The 22,716-nt window shown below is 37.6% G+C and overlaps 1 protein-coding gene and 1 long non-coding RNA gene across 6 annotated transcripts; both read left to right on the forward strand.

Annotated features, from left to right (window-relative positions):
* The first annotated feature begins 6,188 nt into the window (after positions 1–6,188).
* LOC132157816 (uncharacterized) lies at positions 6,189–7,018 on the forward strand. The gene is made up of 3 exons (XR_009437625.1): positions 6,189–6,326; positions 6,750–6,849; positions 6,939–7,018. It is a non-coding gene; the product is annotated as an uncharacterized LOC132157816 (long non-coding RNA).
* A 5,546-nt stretch (positions 7,019–12,564) lies between these two features.
* LOC132158709 (dyslexia-associated protein KIAA0319-like) lies at positions 12,565–21,585 on the forward strand. 5 transcript variants are annotated; one of them, XM_059568244.1, is made up of 19 exons: positions 12,565–13,336; positions 14,105–14,257; positions 14,370–14,468; positions 14,535–14,632; positions 14,741–14,828; positions 14,916–15,011; positions 15,103–15,235; positions 15,406–15,634; positions 15,837–15,960; positions 16,039–16,171; positions 17,956–18,104; positions 18,294–18,445; positions 18,550–18,688; positions 19,160–19,319; positions 19,459–19,595; positions 19,667–19,789; positions 20,036–20,126; positions 21,067–21,158; positions 21,275–21,585. In XM_059568244.1, exons 1-19 carry the CDS (start codon positions 12,598–12,600, stop codon positions 21,436–21,438), a joined length of 3,099 nt encoding a protein of 1,032 aa, XP_059424227.1. In that variant the 5' UTR covers positions 12,565–12,597; the 3' UTR covers positions 21,439–21,585. The 5 variants fall into 5 exon arrangements, with proteins under 5 accessions (XP_059424227.1, XP_059424224.1, XP_059424225.1 ...); XM_059568241.1 differs by having other exon boundaries at positions 12,565–13,332; positions 14,098–14,257; XM_059568242.1 differs by having other exon boundaries at positions 12,565–13,332; positions 14,098–14,257; positions 16,042–16,171.
* The last annotated feature ends 1,131 nt before the right edge of the window (positions 21,586–22,716 follow it).

The raw sequence follows: 22,716 nt of genomic DNA on the forward strand, positions 1-22,716 counted from the left end.
TTCCTTGGCCTATTAGGCGCGCGGGCTCGCTTCGCCCTTAGGAGTAAGAGGTCATTCCACGAGAGCAGTGGCTTCTTCTCAAGCCTTTCTCAGTGGATCTTCTATGGATGATATCTGTGCTGCGGCAGGCTGGTCCTCACCGAGCACTTTTATCAGGTCTTACAGTCTGGATGTGAGGATGGCTCCTGGCTCTCGGGTTCTCTCCGCTTGACCAGATGCTTCCTTGGATCCAAGCTATCAGGTACGTCAGGCGTGATGGTATAGCGTTCCCATACGTGGTGACGTCACCACAGCATCGAAGTGACCTATGAAAGGGAACATCTCGGTTACGTATGTAACCTTGGTCCCCTGAATAGAGAACGAGATGCTGCGGTTCTGGCCGTGCCATACCTTGATAGCTTTCTTCTTCGTCATGAAATCTGAGGTAAATGGCGCGCGGCACCAGGTATATATATGCTTACGCATGCTGGGCGGTGCCACGCGCTATTTGGCCAATAAGATTGGCGGGATGGTATAGGGCTTCAGACATTCGTCACACCGAAGGTGTTCCCATACGTGGTGATGTCACCGCAGCATCTCGTTCCCTATTCAGGGAACCACGGTTACATACGTAACCGAGATGTTTTTCCTTCTCTCTTTTATTTCTCTGCTTCTTCTTCTTCAGTGAATTTTATTGGCAGTTTGCAATCTTTGTGCATTACCGCCATCTACTGGATTGAGGTGTGATCACATTGGGAAGTCATAAAGAATATATATATATAAAAAAAAAAAAAAAGAAAAGAAAGAGATCAGAGCCCAAGCTTCAGCTAGCGCTGCGTGTTCAGCTCCTCCAGCTTCAACTTCAGCTCAAACCTCCAGAGAAGAAAAAATAAATAAATAAATAAATAAATATAATAAAATAAAAAATTATTGGGCTAAAGTCTTCTTGCTAATTGTGTTTCTTTTATAAACTCTATCACTGCTTTGGTTGTAGACTGTGTTCCAGGTAGACTCAACAGGTTGCTCAAAGTAACAGAGTTCTTTGTTATCCTCTTAAATATTTCTCTTTTTTCAGAGTACTGCCTACATGTCAGAAGTACATGCTTCACGGTTTCTGTTTCTGTACAATATGGACACATTCCTGTCTCATGTTTCCCTATTGTGTGTAAGCCGCTGTTCAGTCCTGTATGTCCTAACCTTAACCTGGTGAACCAGGTTTCCTCCTGTCGTGAAAGTGAGCTGATCATTTTAACTGTTACATTCTGTTGAATACTATATAAATGCCTACCTTTTTCCCCCTTATCCCATTTATCTTGCCAGAGTTTATGAATACCATCTTTAATTATTGTTTTCAATTCTGATTTGCTAAGTGGAACCTGTACTTCTACTTGTTCTGATTTAAGTGCTTCTTTTGCCAATTTGTCTGCCCTCTCATTGCCCTCAATACCTGTGTGCGCTGGAACCCAAGTGAACTGTAATATTAGCTTCTGTTGAGTTATCCTGAAAATTATCTGATGAACTTCATCTAAAAGATCCTGTCTGCATGCAGATTTCCCAGTCTGAATGCTAGTTAGCTAGGACATAGAGTCTGAGCAAATAACAGATTTATATGGCTTCACTTCTTCTACCCACTGTAGTGCTATTATGATGGCCATCATCTCTGCAGAGAAGATTGAGAGGTGGTTTGAGGTTCTTTTTTGTATTATAACCTGTTTTACCTGCTGGTTCTTTGGATGCATCTGTAAATATTTGTACTGTGTCATCATACATTACTTCTATGTATTGCTGTACACTTTGATACAATCCCATCTTGATTATATTTTTAGCTTCTAAATTAACTACAGGATAGCAGAAAAACCAAGGTGGAATTGTGCTCAATTTAACATTTTTGCTGCAAGGTATAGTACTGATTCCCATGTCAGCTGCCTCTTTATTGCTGTTCCATCCAAAACTACTGTTCACAATGCGACCATATTCCCAGCATTCTTCTAACACCGGTTTTGTAGGATGTGTATTTTCATGCCCTTGTAAGTTTACCCAATATGCAAGAGAAAGTTTTAACCTCCTAAGATTTAAAGGCATCTCCCCTACTTCTACTTGCAGTGCTGGGATAGGTGATGTTCGGAAGGCTCCACTACACAGCCGGAGAGCTTTGGCCTGCACCCTGTCCAGTTCAGCTAATGTAGTTTTTGCTGCTGTTTTGTATACTGTACTTCCATAGTCAAACACTGATCGGATTAATGCAATATAAATTCTTTTCAAAGAAGAGCCTGACGCCCCCCAGTTATACCCTGAAAGACACTTTAAAATATTGATTGCTTTCTTACATTTGTCTACGATTTTCTGAACATGGTTTTTAAAAGTAAGTTTACTATCAAACCACACACCAAGATATCTTAAGTCATTAACCTGTTTGAGAGATTGTCCATATATCTTAAGATCTATTGTGGGTTTTACCCTTTTCTTAGAAAAACAGATGAATTGCGTTTTTTCCACTGACAGGTGGAACCCCCAGTCAAATGACAATTTTCCAACCTGACTAATTGCCGTTTGCATCCTTTGCTGTAAATTGTCAATATTACGGCCCCTTACCCACAATGCTCCATCATCTGCATATAATGCCCTGTTTATTCTTTGGTTCACTCCATCAAACACATCATTAATCATTATATTAAACAGAATTGGACTGCATACACTACCTTGTGGGGTGCCATTTTCTATTGTGTATGTGCTTGATGACTCAGACCCTATCCTGACCTCTATGGTTCTATCCTTTAAAAAATCTTTGATCCAGTTGAACATTTTACCTCCTATTTCCATTTTATTCAACTTAATTAAAAGTCCTTCTTTCCACAGCATATCATAAGCCTTCTCTATATCAAAAAAGGTTGCCAAAACAGATTCTTTGTTAACTTGTGCTTTACGTATCTCATTCTCCAGGCAGACTACAGGATCCATAGTTGTTCTTCCATTACGAAATCCACTCTGATATGGTGTGATCAGCCCTCTGCTTTCTAATTTGTACACTAACCTTTTAGTAATCATCCTCTCCATGAGTTTACAAAGGTTAGACGTTAATGCTATTGGTCTGTAACTTTTGACATTCATTTTATCCTTTCCTGGTTTCCCTATAGGGACTATTACTGAGTGTTTCCACCCAGTAGGCAGTTTTCCTCGTTCCCAAATTTTGTTATATAAAACCAGTATCAAATTTTTTGCCTCATCAGATATTTCTTCAATCATTTTATAGCATATCCCATCTCTCCCTGGTGAGGTATTTTTAACACCTATCAATGCTCTTTTTAGTTCAAACAGTGTGAATTCTGCATCTAGTGAACTCTCCCCCGCCATTTTCATCCCCAGCATATCTTTATTTTCTTCAATGATCCTCTTTCTTATATCTAGCTCTTCACTGGAGAGGTTCTGTGAGCTATGTATGCTTACAAAGGATTTTGCAAGCATCTCAGCTTTTTCTCTACTGGTTACTGCCTCAGTGCCATTATCTCTTAATACTGGTAGTGAAAAGTCCCTTCTTATGCCACCCATCTTTCTGATCATTCCCCATATGTCATTAATTTTAATTCCTGTCCCAATATTACTACAAAAATCTCTCCAATACTTCCTTTTAGCTTCTCTTATGATTCTTTTGGCTTTAGCCTGTGCTCTTTTATACTCCAATACATTAAAACATGAATGATTAGATTTAACAATTTTAAAGGCTTTATTCCTATTTTTAACAGCCTCTCTACACTCATCAGACCACCATGGTACCATTTTCTTCTTCTTTACTCCAGATGTTTTACCTATTGTTTCCTCTGCTGACTCATATATTATGTTAATAATCATATTATTCAACTCCTCAATGTCGTCACTCAAATTTGACATGACTTCAATTAATTTGCTGCTTGTTTTAAAATTATACAGCCCCCAATTGGCCCTTTTCATTCTCCATCTTGAAATCCAATTTTCTTCAAGACTAATGTTTTGACTCCTTATTTTAATCCAAATAGGATAATGATCACTGCCCATTGCATTATCACTGTTCACATCCCATATGCAAGTACCTGCTAGTTGTTGCGACACAAAAGTAAGATCAATTGCAGATTCTACACCATGAGCTACATCATACCTAGTATCTCTTCCATCATTTAGACACACTAACTGATTATCATCCATAAACTCCTCAATGGTATACCCATCTCTATCTGTTCTATCACATCCCCACAGGGTATTATATGCATTAAAATCTCCACATACTATAACTTTGGAGTTTTCCACATCACATACACTATCCAACATGTCCCTAGTTATTTTTTGACAAGGATTATAAAAGTTTATAATTCTAATTTTTGTTTTATCAACCCATGCCTCAATTATAATTATCTCAAGCTCTTCACTACTGTTGATAACTCTATAGTTAACACCATGTTGGATAAATGTGACTACTCCGCCACCCATAGCAAGGGTTCTATCGTTACGCACTGCTGTATAGCCATACAATGTAAATTCAAGTGAGGGTTTTAGCCAAGATTCCTAAATGCAAATAATGTTAGGTTTAACTGATTGCTCCTGAATATGCTGCTTTAGTTCTTGTCCATTTGCAATTAGACTCCTCGCATTCCACTGTAGAATGGTTAACATCATTAATCTCCACCACCACATGTTGATTGTGTATCTGATATCCCCGTTATAAGTGTTGCATTAATGATCTCTACTGATCTTAGTTCTCTCTGTTCGGCTACATGCTTGAGCAGAACAGTTGATGATTTCTACCATAAACGCTACAAATTTTCTCTTTTCCACTATAAGTGTATCCTTGGTAACATTGCAGCATTTATTTATGCTTTGAACTGGGGGTTGAGTCACAAGTGCTGGTCTACTATTGCTGTCATTAGATTTTACCTTTCTAATTGCCTCAGCGTATGTAAGCTTTTCTTTTACCTTCACGTTCTGAATTTGAACCGCTTTTTTATGCATCACATCCTTTGTAGGCAGCACTATGCTCTCCTCCACAATTACAACATTTGATTTTAACTCCCCTCACACATTTCCCATATTCATGTTCCCCTCCGCATTTGGCACAACGGATTTTACTTTTACAGGCTGCTGCAATGTGCCCAAAACGCTGGCATTTAAAGCATCTCATTGGGGGAGGGATATATGGCCTTACTATATAGCTGACATACCCAATTCTAATTCTTTCAGGGATTTTGTCTTCCTCTAGTGTCAACAATACAGACAGGCTAGGCCCTTTAACACCATCTCTTGTGAAAGGTTATCGTTTAACTCTCGTTACTCGCACTCCTCTGACATTAACCCTAATTTCTTCTTCAGTTATCTCAGTTGACACTCCAGATATTACACCCATAACCTTCCCTCTATCTTCCCAAACTTGTGGCCTAACCTCTTTCCCAAGCAATGATTTACATTTCAATAATCCATGCTGCTGTACTATACCTCTACATATAATCAGTAGATTCCCATCTCGTAAAGTTTTAACAAACCGCACGTCACCTACCAGCTTGTGAATAGCATCACTAACCTTCAAGGGATTTGATGTACAAGGAGATTGAAATCGCAGAATAACTTTAATTTCTGATCTTTGTTGTTCCTCTCCCTTATCTCCATCAGATTCTCTCTGCTTTCTTTCATTTTTTTCCGATTCACTATCCTCCATTCTTCGTTGTTTGAATTTCCCTCGTTACCCGTGTCTACCTCAATCTCATTTCCTTCATCCACGTCACTTCCTGCACCTCCCGGATCACACCTCATTCCTCCAAACTCAGCCATTCCACCAACCGCTCAGCCATTTCTCTGCTTGCTGTTAAGTTTCGATTTTGAGACGTGTCACATTGAGTGGCAGACAGTGGCAACACATTCAAATCTCATGACGTTTTGTCACACTTCATGGTATAAAGTAATAAACTGATTAATAAATTGCAATAATGAATGAATATGCACTGAATTAAAAACACAGCGAAGCGATACAATGATAGAAGTCTTCCTTCCCTTCCGAAACTGACGAATTAACCACGCCCCTTTTTAGTTCTCCGGTCCATACAGAGCCGTTTTCAAAAGGTGTGTTCGACATCGGCTGCGGCTGGATGCAACCGATCGGCGAGAGTAGCCGCGTGCAGGTGGGGAGGAGCTGCAAACGGAGATATGAAGTCGGACCATAGACAGTAAAAGAAATATATGAAGTCGGACACGTTGTGGTTCCCGTAGTTTGCTGCAATTACGTCAGTCATGGCAGATCACGTGGCGTTTGCTTACTTGATCGCAGACGAGCTGGAAGCAATAGAAAATCCATTATTTTTTCAATACATTGAGCACGATGAGCAACGAAGGTGAGTAAAGTTAAATGTAAAAAAGTATATTTTTAAACAAATTATAGACACATGATCAATTTAGCTTTAAAGTTACTAGACCTATACCTAGAATCGGAAAATTATATGTTGAATAAAAATACTGTATCGAAAGTCTAAAGTCTTTGCAATGATGTAATGGCTGTTTTTTGTAATCAATAGCTCTTGTTGATTGCCTTTTAACAATAATTATTATTATTTTGGTTTAATTAGAGAGAATGACTCATTCTGACAAACATTCAGAGTTTTACTCAAATTTTAACACTTCTGTATAGACTAATTATTTAATTAAAATCCCTATTCAACATAAAACACTGATAATAAATGTTTGACTAATGTAACGTGTGTTCAGGTAGGCTACATGTACTGTATATAGTGAGAACAATTCCTCTTGTTCTTATATAGAATGGTTCCAAAAATAGACAATTTTGTGGAGGACGTTGTCCCTCTCTACAGTCTCTCAGAATTTAGAAGTCATTTCAGGCTTTCCAGAGAACAAGTGGAGGTTTGTACTGGACTGGTTAATATAAAATTCATTGAACTATTACAAGTGTTAGCATGTTGTCTTGATTACCTATTTTTCCACCTTTGCAGGATGTCATCACTACCCTTGGTCCTGTGTATATGAATTTACAACAGACCAAACTGCCACTCACGAACAGTGTTCTTGTCTGAATCAGGAGTCATATCGTGGGGTGGCAGATAGATTTCACATGTCAAAATCCACTCTTGCCAAGCATCTCCATGAGTTTTGTTACAATATTAACTCATACATGGCCCACCACATATCCTGGCCCAGAGGTCAAAGGCTGGAGATGTCAAAGTTAGGGTTTGACACAGCAGGTTTCCCCAACACTGTATGTGCAGTAGATGGGTGTCACATTCCTATAATGAGACCCCATTGTGATAATCCCCTAGCATACATGAAAAGGAAACGGTTTTACTCTGTAAATTTAACTGGGTTTTGTGACAGTCAGTGGCGCTTCTGTCACATTAGTGTGGGTCACCCTGGGAGTTGGCATGATGCCAGAGCATTTCGCTTCACAGAAGTTTGTCGTGTTCTTGAAGAAGATCCTCATTCACTTGTTCCACAGGGAATGCACATAATTGGGGATTCTGCCTACCCTTTGTTGCCTCAACTTATGAGGCCTTATAGAGACAATGGCCACTTGTCTGTTAGGCAAAGGTATTTTAACAGAAAGCTCAATGCAACTCGCTTGGTCATTGAGCATGCATTTGGCATTCTAAAATCTAAGTTTAGGAGGCTCCATTACCTGCAAATGAGAAGCATTTCTAATATCAGCTCAGCAGTCTCAGCCTGCTGCATTTTGTATAATCTTTGTTTAGAGCCCAGTGATCAAGTTGTTGTGGTAGGTGATGGTGTTGATGATGAACCATACCCCCAGCAACCCCACAACACTAATGCATCTCATTATAGAGACCAGATTTGTGGCCAGATCTAACTTGTATGTGTATACTTAACATACAAAACAAAAGATGAAAAGTAAAGATTTGAATGTTCAGAAATATTCAACAAATGATAAAACAAACAGATTTTGTGTTGAAATAAAGAAATTTGTTTTATTGAACAAAATTAGTTTGTCATTAGAAATTGTTATTTGGGGAAAAAAAACATAGGACATTTTGGGGAAAGGTGTAAATCAAAAGAGATAACATCTTTAGATTATAATTTTATTTGGGTTCATGTGGGCTCTGTAATAGATGCATAATTTGCTCTTGTCTTTTCCCCATTTTTTTTTAGCTCCTCCACAATTGTTCCCAAGCTGGTCACCATCTTTTTTTCGAAGGACCTTCTCCGCCTCTCCTTAAGTTGCCGCCATCTCTCCAGATCTGGCCTTACCAGGGACTCAAGCACAGCAGTCCTTCTCTCTGCATGCTCTTCATAAGCATCCAGGAATTGTAAGGGTTATGGTCATCTTTGCCCTCTTGTGATGTTTGCATTTTGTATGGTAGCAGTTCCTGGCTGTTCATCCATACTAGCACCTACCGACTGGTCTTGAAGAGAAGACGTTGTGGGCATGCTTGTGGAAGAGGTCTTTCAAACCCAGAGGTGTGGAGTGAATGGTGCCAGGTGGTGCAGTACCGATCCCGATGACCCAAATAACTCATTCATTAGCTGGTGGGGGTGGATGTAAAATGAAAATGACCAACGTTCAGTCTTGTAACACATGACAATGTTATTTCAGAAACAAAGTAAAGCAGTCTTCAACTTACTGTATAGTACTCCCAGGTGATCTTCCCTTCCCCAGTTGCACGGCGCCTGTCTTTCACTCTCTTATAAGTAGTTAACATGTTTGCTAGTTGTTTTCGAATTTTCTCACTTGACAAGTTGTAGCCCTTTAGTGAGAATAAGTTTTATATTTTATTATAGAATGCCATTTTGTTCCGAAAATAAAGGTGCTGATGAGTTTCTGTAAGGTCCAGTAGAAATAGCGTCATTGTATGTGTTATTTCTGTAAAATGGAGGGGATAAGGAGAGAAATAGATCAACAAAGAAAATTATGTAATTTAACAACAGTATTGCCATTTATCTTCCTTACAGTATTTGATGCAAAACCTTGAGATTCATGCCTGTCTGACTGGAAGGAAGGGGATGAAGGTTGAATGGATGCTGAAGGGTTTCCACACACTGCACCAGGTTGCAGAGTGGAAGGTGGTGGGTCCTTGACAGTGGAGGTAAGTAGTACAGGGGGCCTAGTGGTAGTAACGGGGCACTGGCTGGTGGATGGTGGAGGTGGTACAGGGGGCCTAGTGGTAGTAATGGGGCACTGGCTGGTGGATGGTGGAGGTGGTACAGGGGGCCTAGTGGTAGTAATGGGGCACTGGCTGGTGGATGGTGGAGGTGGTACAGGGGGCCTAGTGGTAGTAATGGGGCACTGGCTGGTGGATGGTGGAGGTGGTACAGGGGGCCTAGTGGTAGTAATGGGGCACTGGCTGGTGGATGGTGGTTTCACAAAACTGAGGTTTAGGGGTGCCGGCGACCTAGTGGAGGTAGTGGGACATGGAATAGGAGGTTGGAGAAGCTTTGCAGCACAAGCTGGGCCACTGAGGAGAGCTGTTTGGAAAGAAGATTGTAGATGTGGTCAGAGTCACTCAAGAATTATTTCCTGTATATTCTGGTTAATTAAGTAAATGTGTACCTTTTGTTTCAACAGCTGATACTTTCTCCATGACAGAGGGAAGGAACATTTGATCTGGGGGAATAAATGATAAATAAAACAAATGATAAGTAATTATTTCACAGTCATGTGGTTTACTTTTTTGCATCCTTTCAGCGATGTCCTTGTAAACCGTTTGCATGACAACATTGCCTTTGCTGTCTAACACATTAATGGTTACGTTGTCCATTTTGTTGTGTGTTACACAGGGTAATGCAGGTTCTTTATATATCCTAAGGAACCATGGGACCATAGCCAACACCTGTTCCATTCATTATTACTTATAGTTAGCAACAATTGCAATTACCATTTAAAGTCCACTTTCAGTTTTGGCTCAACAATTGTATCAGTGATTTCCATTGTTTTCATGATTTAGTGATTAAGTAACTCTATGTATTAATGGTATTAACACCATTAAGATGTGTGTATAAGTGGTGTTTTGGAACGGTGTCTTCCAAAACAAGATAACATATTGGATATATACTTTAGCAGTATGACTTGGGTGTTTCTGATAATACAAAATGATAAAAGTAACCTATAAAAAAATTCCCTGGTGGGTATGTTTTTTAAGAAGGTTTCAGCAACAAGATTTACAGTACCCTCCAGCTGAGCTCTTTTTAACATTTTAAACATAACACCATTGATTTTCATATACAGAAAAGCACAATTCTGTTGGATTTATATTGTGATTTAGACCAACTATTTGAAAGTGAACAGAATGTTGTTAAGTTGAAGTTACAGCAAGTTGTTAGCAGTTTGCTAACCACATGCAGGTGAAGTATAAACGCAGCAAAATAAACTAGAGAATATGAAGAAACCAAACAAATGGAGGAACATAATGTATTATGTATCATTTGTATAGGAGCATACATTTATGACCACATTAGATTGTATGTTTTTAAGATTAACATTTTAGTTATTAAAAATGCTCATTTGAATAGGTTATGCTGCTGAATACTGTAAAAGGTCTCTATAAAAAAGAAAGTCATGCAAAATAAAAATACGCAAACTCTATATTAACAATAAAGTAAATACAGTAAAACAATATTTAATAAATATGATTTATAAGATGAAGACGACATAAAAACGTATTGAACTGTTTTAAAAGTCCATATGAGAATCTCGGAAACTGAAGTCGTCGCAACCGCTGCAAGTATGAAATGTAGAATTGTTTGATATGTGAATTTTAAAGATGGTTTTCAAAAGAAAAGGGTGTGAAAATGGCGAAAATTATGTTGTTACAGTCTATGGCCGGCCTAATAGCAATATTATAATTAATAAAGGTAATTTAATAACGTTTTTTAAATAATAAAATAATATAATTATATCAACAATTAATTTAAATGAAAAATATATATTTAATTATTATAATTATTATTATTATTTTTTTTTTTTTACCGGGTCTCGAGACGCATTAATACACTGTTTCTGCAACAACACAGAGATGACGTCACGTGTCTCCCTCCCTCCGCCTTTCTCGTCAGTTTCACACTCCCTCGCGCAGACGTATCGGGTCTCGAGACGCATTAATACACTGTTTCTGCAACAACACAGAGATGACGTCACGTGTCTCCCTCCCTCCGCCTTTCTCGTCAGTTTCACACTCCCTCGCGCAGACGTACACCTCAGCATCTCTCTAGCAATATCAGACCTTCATCTCAACATCCCTGAAGCAACAGCAGACCTTCATCCCAACATTACTCCAGCAGTGCGAGTCCGCTATGAAGCAGCAGTACGGAAGCTGATTCTCGATGTCATGGAAACAGATGCTTGAAAAAGAGCGTCAAATCCCACTGGTACAGCTGCAACTCACAATAGCGCACATTCTTGCTGTTGGCTTTCTATTTAGCCCTGTTGTGTTTAGAGATTTGCTTGTTTTATATAACAACTGGTGGTAGTTGAGTTTAATAATATACTATAACATAACGCCGATTATATACTGTATTTTAGTATCACGTAATTTCTCCAAAGGTAGGCTATTTGAGCCGTAGGGGCTGGTTGCTATGAAGGGTGGAAGTCCAATCACAAAAGGCCCAGCCACAAATAGGATCTAGATTCTAGAATTGCTTTGAATGATTATTAATTGATTGATTCTCCTGCCATATTGTTATTCTTGTCCTGTTTGTGAAACTCTAGTGTTGTCTCCTCTGTCTTTGACCTAAGTTTGAAGAGGGAATGACAATCAGAATCCATCGCTGTGATAAAGCAGCAGTGGCATCATGAACTTCTCACCAATTCTCTCACTTATGTTGCTCTTCTGTTTCAGAGGCAAGTATATATTTCTGCAGTACTTACATTACCACCAAGACAAGTCTGCACTGCCGTTCTGGATTATAGTTAGAATCCATAAATAGTATTAAAAAAAAGATCCAATTATTGCTCTTAAATTCATTTTTTATGTTTATTGTACCTTCATTTAAAGCACTTTAAATTACCATTGTGTACGAAATGTGCTATATAAATACTTGCCTTGCCATGTAAAGCTTGACATATGTTTAATATACTTTACATTTTTGTCATTTAGAAGACGCTTTTATCCAAAGTAACTTACAAATGAGGACAATGGAAGTAATCAAAATCAACAAAAGAGCAATAATATGCCAGTGCTATAATAAGTCTCATCTTAATACAGTATGTGTACAGTAGCAAGATTTTTTAAATCGTATAAAAAATTATAAAAATAAATAAAAAATAAAGTTAAAAGATAGAATAGGAAAAGAATGGAGCAAGTTATGGAGCTAGTGTTAGAGGTCTTTTTTACTTTTGTTAATTGTATAGCCTAATAAATAAAAAAGAAAACAAATAGATAGAATACAAAACGATTAGAGAAGCTTGTGTTAGTCTCTTTCTTTTTTTTAATTAAGAAAACAAGTTAAGTAAATAAATAGAGTGCAAGTATAAAAGTTGCATGTTTTTCTAAGAATATAATTAAAATAGAGAGTGCTAGAGTTAGAGGGTCAAATGGAAGAGATGAGTTTTAAGCCGATTCTTGAAGATGGATATATATAATAATCAGATTTTTTTTATTATATAGTTTATTGAATCTAAAATGATAAACCCCAATATCTTTCATCATGCATTTGTTTTGTTTTGTTGATGCAGTATCGGGACAATGCTGGCAGGCTGCAACCTACTCTGAGAGTGTAGTGTCTCCAGAGCTGAGGAGCAGCAGTATTTTGCGGGTTCCGGATGCTTCATCTCTGGCCCAGTGTGCAGGGGCCTGCTGCGATCTCTCGGGCTGTGACCTGGCCTGGTTTTTTGAACATCGCTGCTATGTCCTTAGTTGTCAGCACAAAGAGAACTGCCAGCCGAAGAAGAGACCTGGTACTGACTCTCTCCTGGCATTTCTGCAGCGTGGGCCCCCGCAGACACTAGTTCTGCAATCCCTGGTTCGAGGAGAGTCTTTCCCAAACCACTGGCAGCCCCTGCCCAGGCACAGAGGCTCGGAGGACCCCATGAAGGACCTTGCCTTGTTAGAAGGCATTCAGGATTTGGACAACACTGACGCTGAGTATGCTGAGAGTTTCCGAAGTTTGGAGGACAAAAGAGCTGAAGACAGAGATGCTGCAACAGTAGAACAAGAAGAGCGGCCTGGACTGTATGATTGGCCAGTTGTTCAAGGAAAAGAAGAATTCAACCAATCAGAGATAGAGGGAGTTGGTGAAAGACTGACAACAGTGCAGGGCCCTCTCGAAAGCCGCCCCTTTCCTCCAAGTCATTTCCCAGAAATGAGGAATGAAAGCAAATCATCTCTTATTGAAGCGGATTCTGATGTTAAGCCCTCATTAATGACAACACTTAACACAAGAGTGAGTGTTACAGATTAATGCATGTTATTTTCAGAGAGAAGTAAAAACTGTTTAAAAGCTTGGGGTCAGCAGGGATGCATTAAATTGAGCAAAAGTAAAGTTATTTAAAATGATACAAAAGATTTCTATTTGAAATAAATTCTGTTCTTTTGAACATTCTTTTACTCAAAAAATGAACATTTTTTTTAACAGTTTCCATAAAAATATTGTGCTGCACAACTGTACTCAATATAACTGTAATAATAAGAAGAATTGCTTTTTGAGCACCAAATCAAGATATTAGAGTGATTTCTAAAGTATCATGTGACACCAAAGACATTTCAGCGTTACCCTCATAGGTATAAATTACATATTTTATATAGTATATATGTATGAATATATGTACATTATACAGTATAAATTCTATAATAATATTAAAATACATTTTTTTCAAATATCAATATAAAATCGACAAGGCTGTGAAAATGAAAGGAACTGGTTTTTCTCTAATACATAGCCGCCAATCCATCACTGTTTGAAATGTCATGACTCTATTTTAATGTTGCAGCGTCATTGGGGAACATGGTGTCTTAAATGTACTCTCACTCTGGCCAAGTGCTTAATCAGTCTTTCATGTCTCATCTGCTGCGTGAAATCTGGAAACCACACAGCATTTTCCTCTTATTTGACTTTTTATTCACTTGTACTGGTGTCTTGTATTAGTTCACAAGCTTTGTGTTGACACGGTTGAGTAATTGAGAAAAGCAATGTTTCTTTTCATTAAAGGTTGAAGAAGACCCACAGAACATTTCATCTGCAGCTGCTGCTGCGCCTAACGTCCTGCAAGACGTCAGCACAGAGCCATCGGGGTTCAGCACAGTCAGTGGTTCCTCCACTACTCAACCAAGCACTGAGGCCACACCGCGAATGATCTCAGAAGAGCCAGGTGCTACAGATGTGTTATTGCATCATTTCCATTTATTAGTGGTGCTTATTAATGCAAGCATGACTATGATTCTTACTCAGATTATCTTATACTTTCTTTCACACACATACAGTAATAGCGCTGACTGTGTCCATTAGTGGCCCTGTGGAAGCAACACTGCCTCAAAATACTGTTGAACTAACTGCTTCTGTAAATCACGATGACACTGCAGGTATGGCCTTCTGCGTTCTAAATGATTTACATTCCTGAATCATAATTAAAGTGTATTTTTCCTTAGAAGCTCCTTATTCGTATGAGTGGACTTTGGTAACCTCACCGGATGGACATCATGGAGTAATGGAGGGGTGGCACAACAAGTCTGTCAAAATTTCAGAAGTGAGATTCAACTCCTCGTCACTTTCACTATGACTGCCAAGTGATAATTTAGAAGAGTAGACAATTGTCTTTATTCAAAAAAAAAAATAGTTGTTTCCTTTATTGCAGCTTTCAGTGGGTGTTTATACCATCAGAGTGAGTGTGAAAGCACAACGAGCGTATGGAGAAAGTGCTGTGAACCTCACAGTACGCTCTGGTACACCTGCACCCTCTTTAGATCTACTTTAATATTGTTTACCAAGCATGCATTATATGTTTATGTGCCTTATTTTTCAATCTACAGCAGTGTATATAAACAAGCCTCCGAAAGCCGTCACTCTGCCCACGAGCCAAGATGTGATTCTTCAAGAAGGTTCCATCTTCATCATTAATGGCAGTCGTATGTAGCTTGTGTCAGTTTTTCTATGTTGTTCCTTTACATCATTTAGGTCATAAGTTTTTAACCAAACGTACATCCCGATGCTTTCCAGAAAGTGTGGATGATGTTGGAATAGTCAGCTACCTGTGGGAGAAGGTGGATGGCCCTTTTTGGAAACCTGCAGGCCCTGTTGATACAACTCTACTGCAGCTACAAAATCTTTCACCAGGAGAATACACCTTCAAGTAAGGAATTGTACTTTATGAATAGGCCTGTGTGTGGTGCAGTTTTCAATTTTCATTTGCTGTCTCTGAAGCTGTTGAACTCTTTGGTGGCCAATTCCTCTGGGGCTTTTTTAATTTGGTTTAAACTCATTAACTTTATCCTGACCTGTTTTTTGTTTGGCCCACATCAGGCTGACAGTGACTGATTCTGATGGGCTGACTGACTCCAGCACTGCCACAGTAAGGGTCAGCATACCAAAAGATGACCCTCCTCAGGCCAGAGCAGGCACTGACCAGGTCATCACCCTGCCCGTCAGCCTCCTCACCTTGTGGGGTAACCACAGCACGGATGACCACGCCATTATGAGCTACCTCTGGACTCTCCATCCCAGCAGCCTGACCCAAAAGATCACTATGCAGGTAATAAGATCTTTACTTTTTCTAGTCCACAGATGTATTGTTTTGGAGTTTGCTAAGGACACACTTTTTGGAGTTTGTCAGTTATGGTTAATATTAACGCTGCAGCACTAAATAGTATTTGCTGAAACAACTGTAATGCAATTTGTGAATTTAGGGAGAATTTAATGTTGAGTTGATGTATTCATATGCTACTTGTTTTCAGGATGTGAGATCACCATTCCTGCAGCTCTCTGATCTCCAGGAGGGTCGGTACACGTTTCAGCTGACAGTCACTGACTCCAGAGGTCAACAGGATTCAGACACCGTCTCTGTCACAGTGCTGCCTAGTAAAACAAACCCACTTCACCTATCTGTTTGTATGATGAAAAACTATGCATACGTTATAATTAAATTTTGTTGTGTAGTAGCCAACAAAGCACCAGTCGCTATAACAGGACCAGACAGGCAGCTTCTCCTCCCTGTCAGCAGTATCACACTGAATGGCAGTGACAGCACTGATGATCAGGCGCTCATCAGCTACCAATGGGACTTGATCAGGTACCAGCACACTGACTCACTGACTTGGCATAACTAGTGATGTCTGGTCAATGAATGAATCATCTAGTAGTTAGTTCTTCACAATGAGCTGGTTCATGGACTAAATAAATGTAAACATGTACATGTAAACACAAGTCTTAAAAATATATTTAATCGAATTTATTGAACCAGTTCACTGAAACAAAATAATTTATTCACAAAAATCCCCACTCCATAAATAACAGGACAAATATGGCATATTGTTGGCAGTTGTTAAAATGGTAGAAAATATATCACAATCAGTAGATAAAAAATTACATACAATCGGAGTTTTTTAAGATTTACAGAAAGCGTTTGATACCATCGATCACAGAATATTATTACATAAACTGGAAAAATATGGATTTAGGGGAAATGTACATTCTTGGTTAGAAAATTATTTAACTGACCGTTTTCAATATGTTAATTTAAATGGAGTTGCGTCCGTCTTACAGAGAATTAATTGTGGGGTTCCGCAAGGCTCCGTTTTGGGCCCCAAATTATTTTTGTTATATATAAATGATATTTGTAAAGTATCGGATGTTTTTAATTTCATTTTCTTCGCGGATGATACAACAATTTATTGTTCTGGCCCAAATCTTATAGAGCTTGTGTTGGTGGTAGAGAGAGAATTATATAAACTAAAGAATTGGTTTGATTTGAATAAATTGTCACTAAATTTAAATAAAACGAAATTTATGGTATTTAGTAATAAAGAGATAAATAATGAGATCAGGATCACTATTAACGAAAATGAAATAGAAAGAGTAAATCATATAAAATTTCTTGGAGTAATTATTGATTTTAAAATGACATGGAAACCACATATTTTAAATGTGCAAAAGAAAGTATCAAAAACCATTGCAATTTTGTAATATATTTTGAATAAAAACGCATTACATTTACTTTATACTTCACTTGTCACACCATACCTAACGTATGGTATAGAAATATGGGGAAATACAAATACAACTAGAACCAATTCAATTTTCCTATTACAAAAGAAGGTTATTAGTTTAATTAATTATGCACCTTACAATTCACCAAGTAATGTACTGTTTCTGCACTCAAACATTTTGAAGTTTTATGACTTAGTTGATTTGTACACGGCAAAGTTTATTTATCAAGTTAAACATAATAAAATTCCTAAATGTTTGCAAATATTGTTAACCCAGCGAGAAAGTAATTATAATCTCAGAGGACTATGTATATTTAATCAACCACAAATACATTCTACATTAAGAGAACACTGTTTATCAAATAAAGGAGTTAAATTATGGAATAGTTGCTGTAATGAGTTAAAACAAGCCACGTCTCTTTTTCAGTTTAAATATATTTTTAAGAGATTAATAATGGAAAAATATTCAACAGAATGAAAATTATTTAAATAGGCTTGCTTTTGGTGTGGACAATAGTCCACTAATGTGTTAATTTTATGAACAGATGTTGTCATTAATGTGCTGCATTTATGATTCTAAAGTTAAGGGCAGGCACAATAAGCTTTAGCTTCTGCCTGCACCTGGTCATCTATTGTGTTTTATGTTTCGAATGATTTGTTTGAATGATCTGTATATGACCAAACTAAAATAAAATAAAATAAAAATAAAATAAAAATATTGAATGCTTTGGTAGGAACTGTTATTGCTTCATCGATTGTCTACGTAGTATTTCAGAAGACATTATAAAACATTTAAAAATTTTCACTCACCCTTGGTGAAAAGTGTATTGATGTGCCGTCACCACTCTCCTCATATGTAACCGTGAAGTGGCCCTCCAGGCTTGAAGATAACAGACGCCAATAAAGCAGTTGCCATAGCCACTGGCCTGCGATCTGGGAATTACAAGTTCAGGCTGACTGTGACAGATCAGCAGGGAGAAACAGACAGTTCAGTCCTGACCGTCACCATTAAAGAAGGTGAGCAGAATCAAGCAAGTGTCTTAATATTATTATTATATATTTATACACTTGTAATTTTTACGTTTTTAATTTCTTCTTTGTGTAAATTGTTCGACGTTTGACAAAACACTAGAAAAGCTGTTCAAAAATAAAGACTAAAATATTCTAGGAAGTTTCCAGCAATTCTGTGTGTTATTAAATTCACAGCAAAAAGCTTGCCACTGGTTGCCCATGCCAGCGGCAGCCACACACTCACTCTACCCAACAACTCTCTGGTGCTCAGGGGCTCCGTATCCAACACTGGAACAGCAAATGTATCTTTTCTTTGGGTCAGAGATGAACAGAGCCCTGCTGCCGGGGTGAGTGAGATATTTGTATTTTCTTTCTATTCCATTTGCTGCGGCTCAGTGTTTTTTTTTTTCCTGATAATCTCTCTTTTTTGTTTCACTTCCATTGAGAGTAGGATGTGTTATATGGTTCAGATCATGAGGCCTTCCTTTACCTCGCCAACCTGGTAGAAGGAACATACCTGTTCCAGCTCCGGGTCATGGATATCCAGGGCCGCTCAAGCATGGCTACAGCTACTGTGGAAGTACGCCCTGGTATGATATTACTCAATCATAGTAGGACAACAGCTGCTAGATGTTCAGAATGCATCATTTATTTGGCATGATGTACCTGCTAAGAATACACTACTATTTAGAAGTTTGGGGTCGGGGGAATTTTTTTATGCTTTTATGCTATATAACCAAGGTTGCCTTTATTTGATAAAAAATACAGTAAATAAAAACTGATATTCTAAAGGGTTTATACAAATTCTATTGTGAACATTATTTTTGTTGAACTTTTTTTTTTTTAGGATTCATTGATGAATAGAAAGTTTAAAAAATAATTTATTTTATTCTTTTGTAACACTGTAAATATATTCACTGTCACTTTTGAATAACTGAATTCATTGTTGTTGAATAAAAATAAAAATGTTTTTAAAAAAAATTATTAAATAAATATTAAGTCATTTTGCTTTCTATTTATTTACAAATTGCTCATCTGACACCATTGATATTTGTGTGCAGATCCACGCGAGCGAGAGGAGGTGGAGCTTGAGCTGCAGGTGGGCGTGGCTCAGGTCAGTCAGCAGCAGAAGGAGACAGTGGTGAGACAGCTGGCCGCATTACTACACGTCCTGGACTCAGACATTGCACTGAAGGGCCTGCATGGCCAGTCAGACATCAGGTACTACACATATGACAACCAAACTCACTGAACCAGTCTAAATGAGAACTTGTGTGGTTTTTAAAATTAAGCTAATCATCATAATTACTAGAGACTAACCCTAGTTCAGTTAAACTCTACATGTGTTTCTTGTGTTTAGCACAGTATTTAGGTTTTCAGTGCAGGGTCCTGATGGTACATTTCCGGGGCCTAAGCTTGCTCGTCTGCTGAGAAACCAGCTATTGCGAGAGAAAAGTGACTTCTTGCTCTTTAAGGTCTTAAGAGTGGACACAGTTAGTAAGTGACTTTTATATAATGAATAAAAAGGTTGACAATGCAGTCTTTGACCTTGGTTGTGAATATTTCAGTGTGTTTGCTGCTGTGTTCTGGACGTGGTCAGTGTGATCCCATAACAAAGAGCTGTTCCTGTGACCCTCTTTGGATGGAAAACCCCATTCGCCGCTTTCTTGATGATGGCGAGAGCAATTGTGGTTAGTGTGACCTATTTGTATCCAAATAAGTTTTTTAATTTAATGAGAAATTTTAAATAAGATAGCAGCAGGTTCAGTCGTAAGGTGTAGTACATGAAGAGATGCTTCATGGAGCGGACTGTTTTTGCCCATGAAATTTTGCTTATGTGACACCTCGATGCTTTCCGTTTTGCTGATGTCCTGTCATTTAAACACTAGAATGTGTGATGGAAAGGTTGAGTGCTAATCTTCTGTCTCCTTTTATAGACTGGAGCGTGTTGTATGTCACTATCTCTTGTTTCGTGACCATCATTTTCCTCTTGTCCATCAGCTGGATTTGTGTCTGCTGCTGTAAAAGGTGATAAAGATTCCGTTACTGCATGTAGACAAATATTTTTGTCACATACACTACTGTTCAAAAGTTTGGGCTTTTTTTTATTGTTGTTTACAGGAATGAATACTGAGCAAGGACAAATTAAAATTAATGAAATGTGGCAGATATTTATTCTGTTCTTTTGAACTTTCTATTCATCACATGCCTTTCTTTAAAAATTTCTATTAATCAGAGAATCTTGAAAAATGGTTTCCACAAAAATATGGTGGAATATTTTTTTTTGGAATAATATTTATATATATAGCACCAAATCAGCCTATTAGAAACATTTCTGAAATATCATGCGGCACTGAGATTTAAATGAAAATGTATATATTTAAATTTATATTAAAATATATGTAGTAATTGTTCTCTAATTATAGTAATTGTAGTAATTACTCTTTTTACAGTATTTCCTATCAAATAAATTCAGCATTTACATTTTTTTTTCCTGTCAGTACTGCAAGTCCAGTATTAAAGAGATTGTTCACCCATAAATGTTAATTCTGTCATCATTTATTTTATTTCAAACCTGTATGACTACTTCTTTGGAAAACAAAATAAGACATTTGGAATTATGAGCTGAAACGCTAATAATTCCTTCCGCATTCCTTATAAAAAAAAAAAAATGTCCTAATTAGTATTTCTATCATAATTTGGAACCATTCCAATGGGATTCTTACAAGACTTGAGAATTCATAGAGGGGAATCTTACAGGAATGGTTCCAAAATATAGATAAAAAATTCCAATTAGAATCCTGTATGATTTTCTTACTGGAATCGTTTATTGCATTTTATATTTTGACAAGGGATTGCGTTTTTCTTCTATGGGAAAGAAGGAACCTTTTTAAAATGACACAATTGTGATTTTGTGTACCTGTGGTATGAGTTTCTATGATCATGTGTTTGTTTCTGATTGTTGTAGAGGGAGACGCACTAAAGTGAGGAAGAAAACCAAGTACACAATACTAGACAACATGGATGAGCAAGAGAGGATGGAGCTTCAGCCAAAGTACAGTAAGTTTCAGTATTTTTGTAGTGAGGAAAGATGTTTAACACTGTTTGGGGTAGATCTTTCATGAGGCTTGTAATTGCAGTTACTGCATTCACTTTTCTGCATTTGTCATCTTTAGACATTAAACACAGGAGCACAGAGCACAACTCCAGCCTGATGATGTCCGAATCAGAGCTGGACAGTGAGCAGGACAACCTTTTCAACTATGGGAAAGCTCGGAACAGAGCCAATGGAGCGCTCAGAAATGGAGACACTCTCAGCCTTTGTCCTGTGGAGGGTTGAGTCTCACATGGACACTTCATATGAATATTTACAACGTAAGGGTGTTGTTGGATGTTCCACAAATACAGATGCAGACAAGGAATGGGCTTTTAAACTACTGACTACTGAATGCATTTGGTCCTGTAATGAATATTCACCGGTTAGCATATTCTTCTTGGATATAAAAAGACCTGTGCATTCAACTCACACAATCAAAGTTGTCCTCAATATGCTCTTAATAACACTTGTATGTTTTGGTGACACAGTGCAAGCAATTGACATCAGTTATCTTGTTATTTATATGATGCATCTACCATACATTTTGGGAAGTAGTTGCAAGTAACTGATGCATAGAAAAGCAAAATCAAAAAAAGAAAACAAATACCATTCTTTATGCAAAACATTTTATTTCTACGGAACTTTCTGAATGTTCATGTACCTGATTGAAATGCACTCATTTCAGTCTTGGCCCTGATATTGTACATTTGTGTTTGTCTTTATAGCTTTCTGGTTTTACAACCTTTTAAAAATGTCTGCTTTAGCTGGAATTGCAATAGAAGCCATCTGTATCATTGTGACAAGGAGATGCATTTCTCCTATATTCCTTTTTTTTTTTTTTTTTAATGCAGCTGGAGATGCAAAAAATTAAAGACATATGGCCCTTTACCAAGTTTAAGTGTTTTATATCCAAAAGTTCAATATTTATAGAGTTGAGTTCACATGAATAACAGTAGTGTGCAATTCTGTGTTAGTGTGCATATTCAGGATTAATTTTAAATTAGTGATAAAAATGGCACAACTAAATGAACAGCAGAAGTTGAAATGTTTCTTTACCAAGGCTTTCAGATGTATGTATAGTCTTTGTACCTTCATGTTCTTTTGTGCAAATTTCCACTTACAAGGTAAGAAAATTAATATACTTCTAAACATTTTAATGCATAACACTTACAATTACCGTAGGTATATCAATAGAAAATTAATATTTGCACCAATTAAAAAAAAAAAAAGCATTACAACAGAGAACAGTTACAAAACAAATACACTGACAATTACAACATTTGGCCACAATGACAAATTTGATTAATCTCTATGCTTTATTACCTGAAATAAAAAGTTTCTATCCAGCAGCATAAGCACCCAAAAACATCCCATCACAGGCAATGTTTCATTTGTAATGGTCTTAATCTATTTCTAGAATTACAAAAATAGAACACAAGTTAAACATTTAAATGACTTTTTAAGAAGGATTGTGCTTTGATTTCTCTCTGGTTTAACCCCCATCCCTGTATTTATACATAC

The sequence above is a fragment of the Carassius carassius genome, chromosome 15 (assembly GCF_963082965.1).
Source record: "Carassius carassius chromosome 15, fCarCar2.1, whole genome shotgun sequence".
Classification (NCBI taxonomy): Eukaryota; Metazoa; Chordata; class Actinopteri; order Cypriniformes; family Cyprinidae; genus Carassius; species Carassius carassius.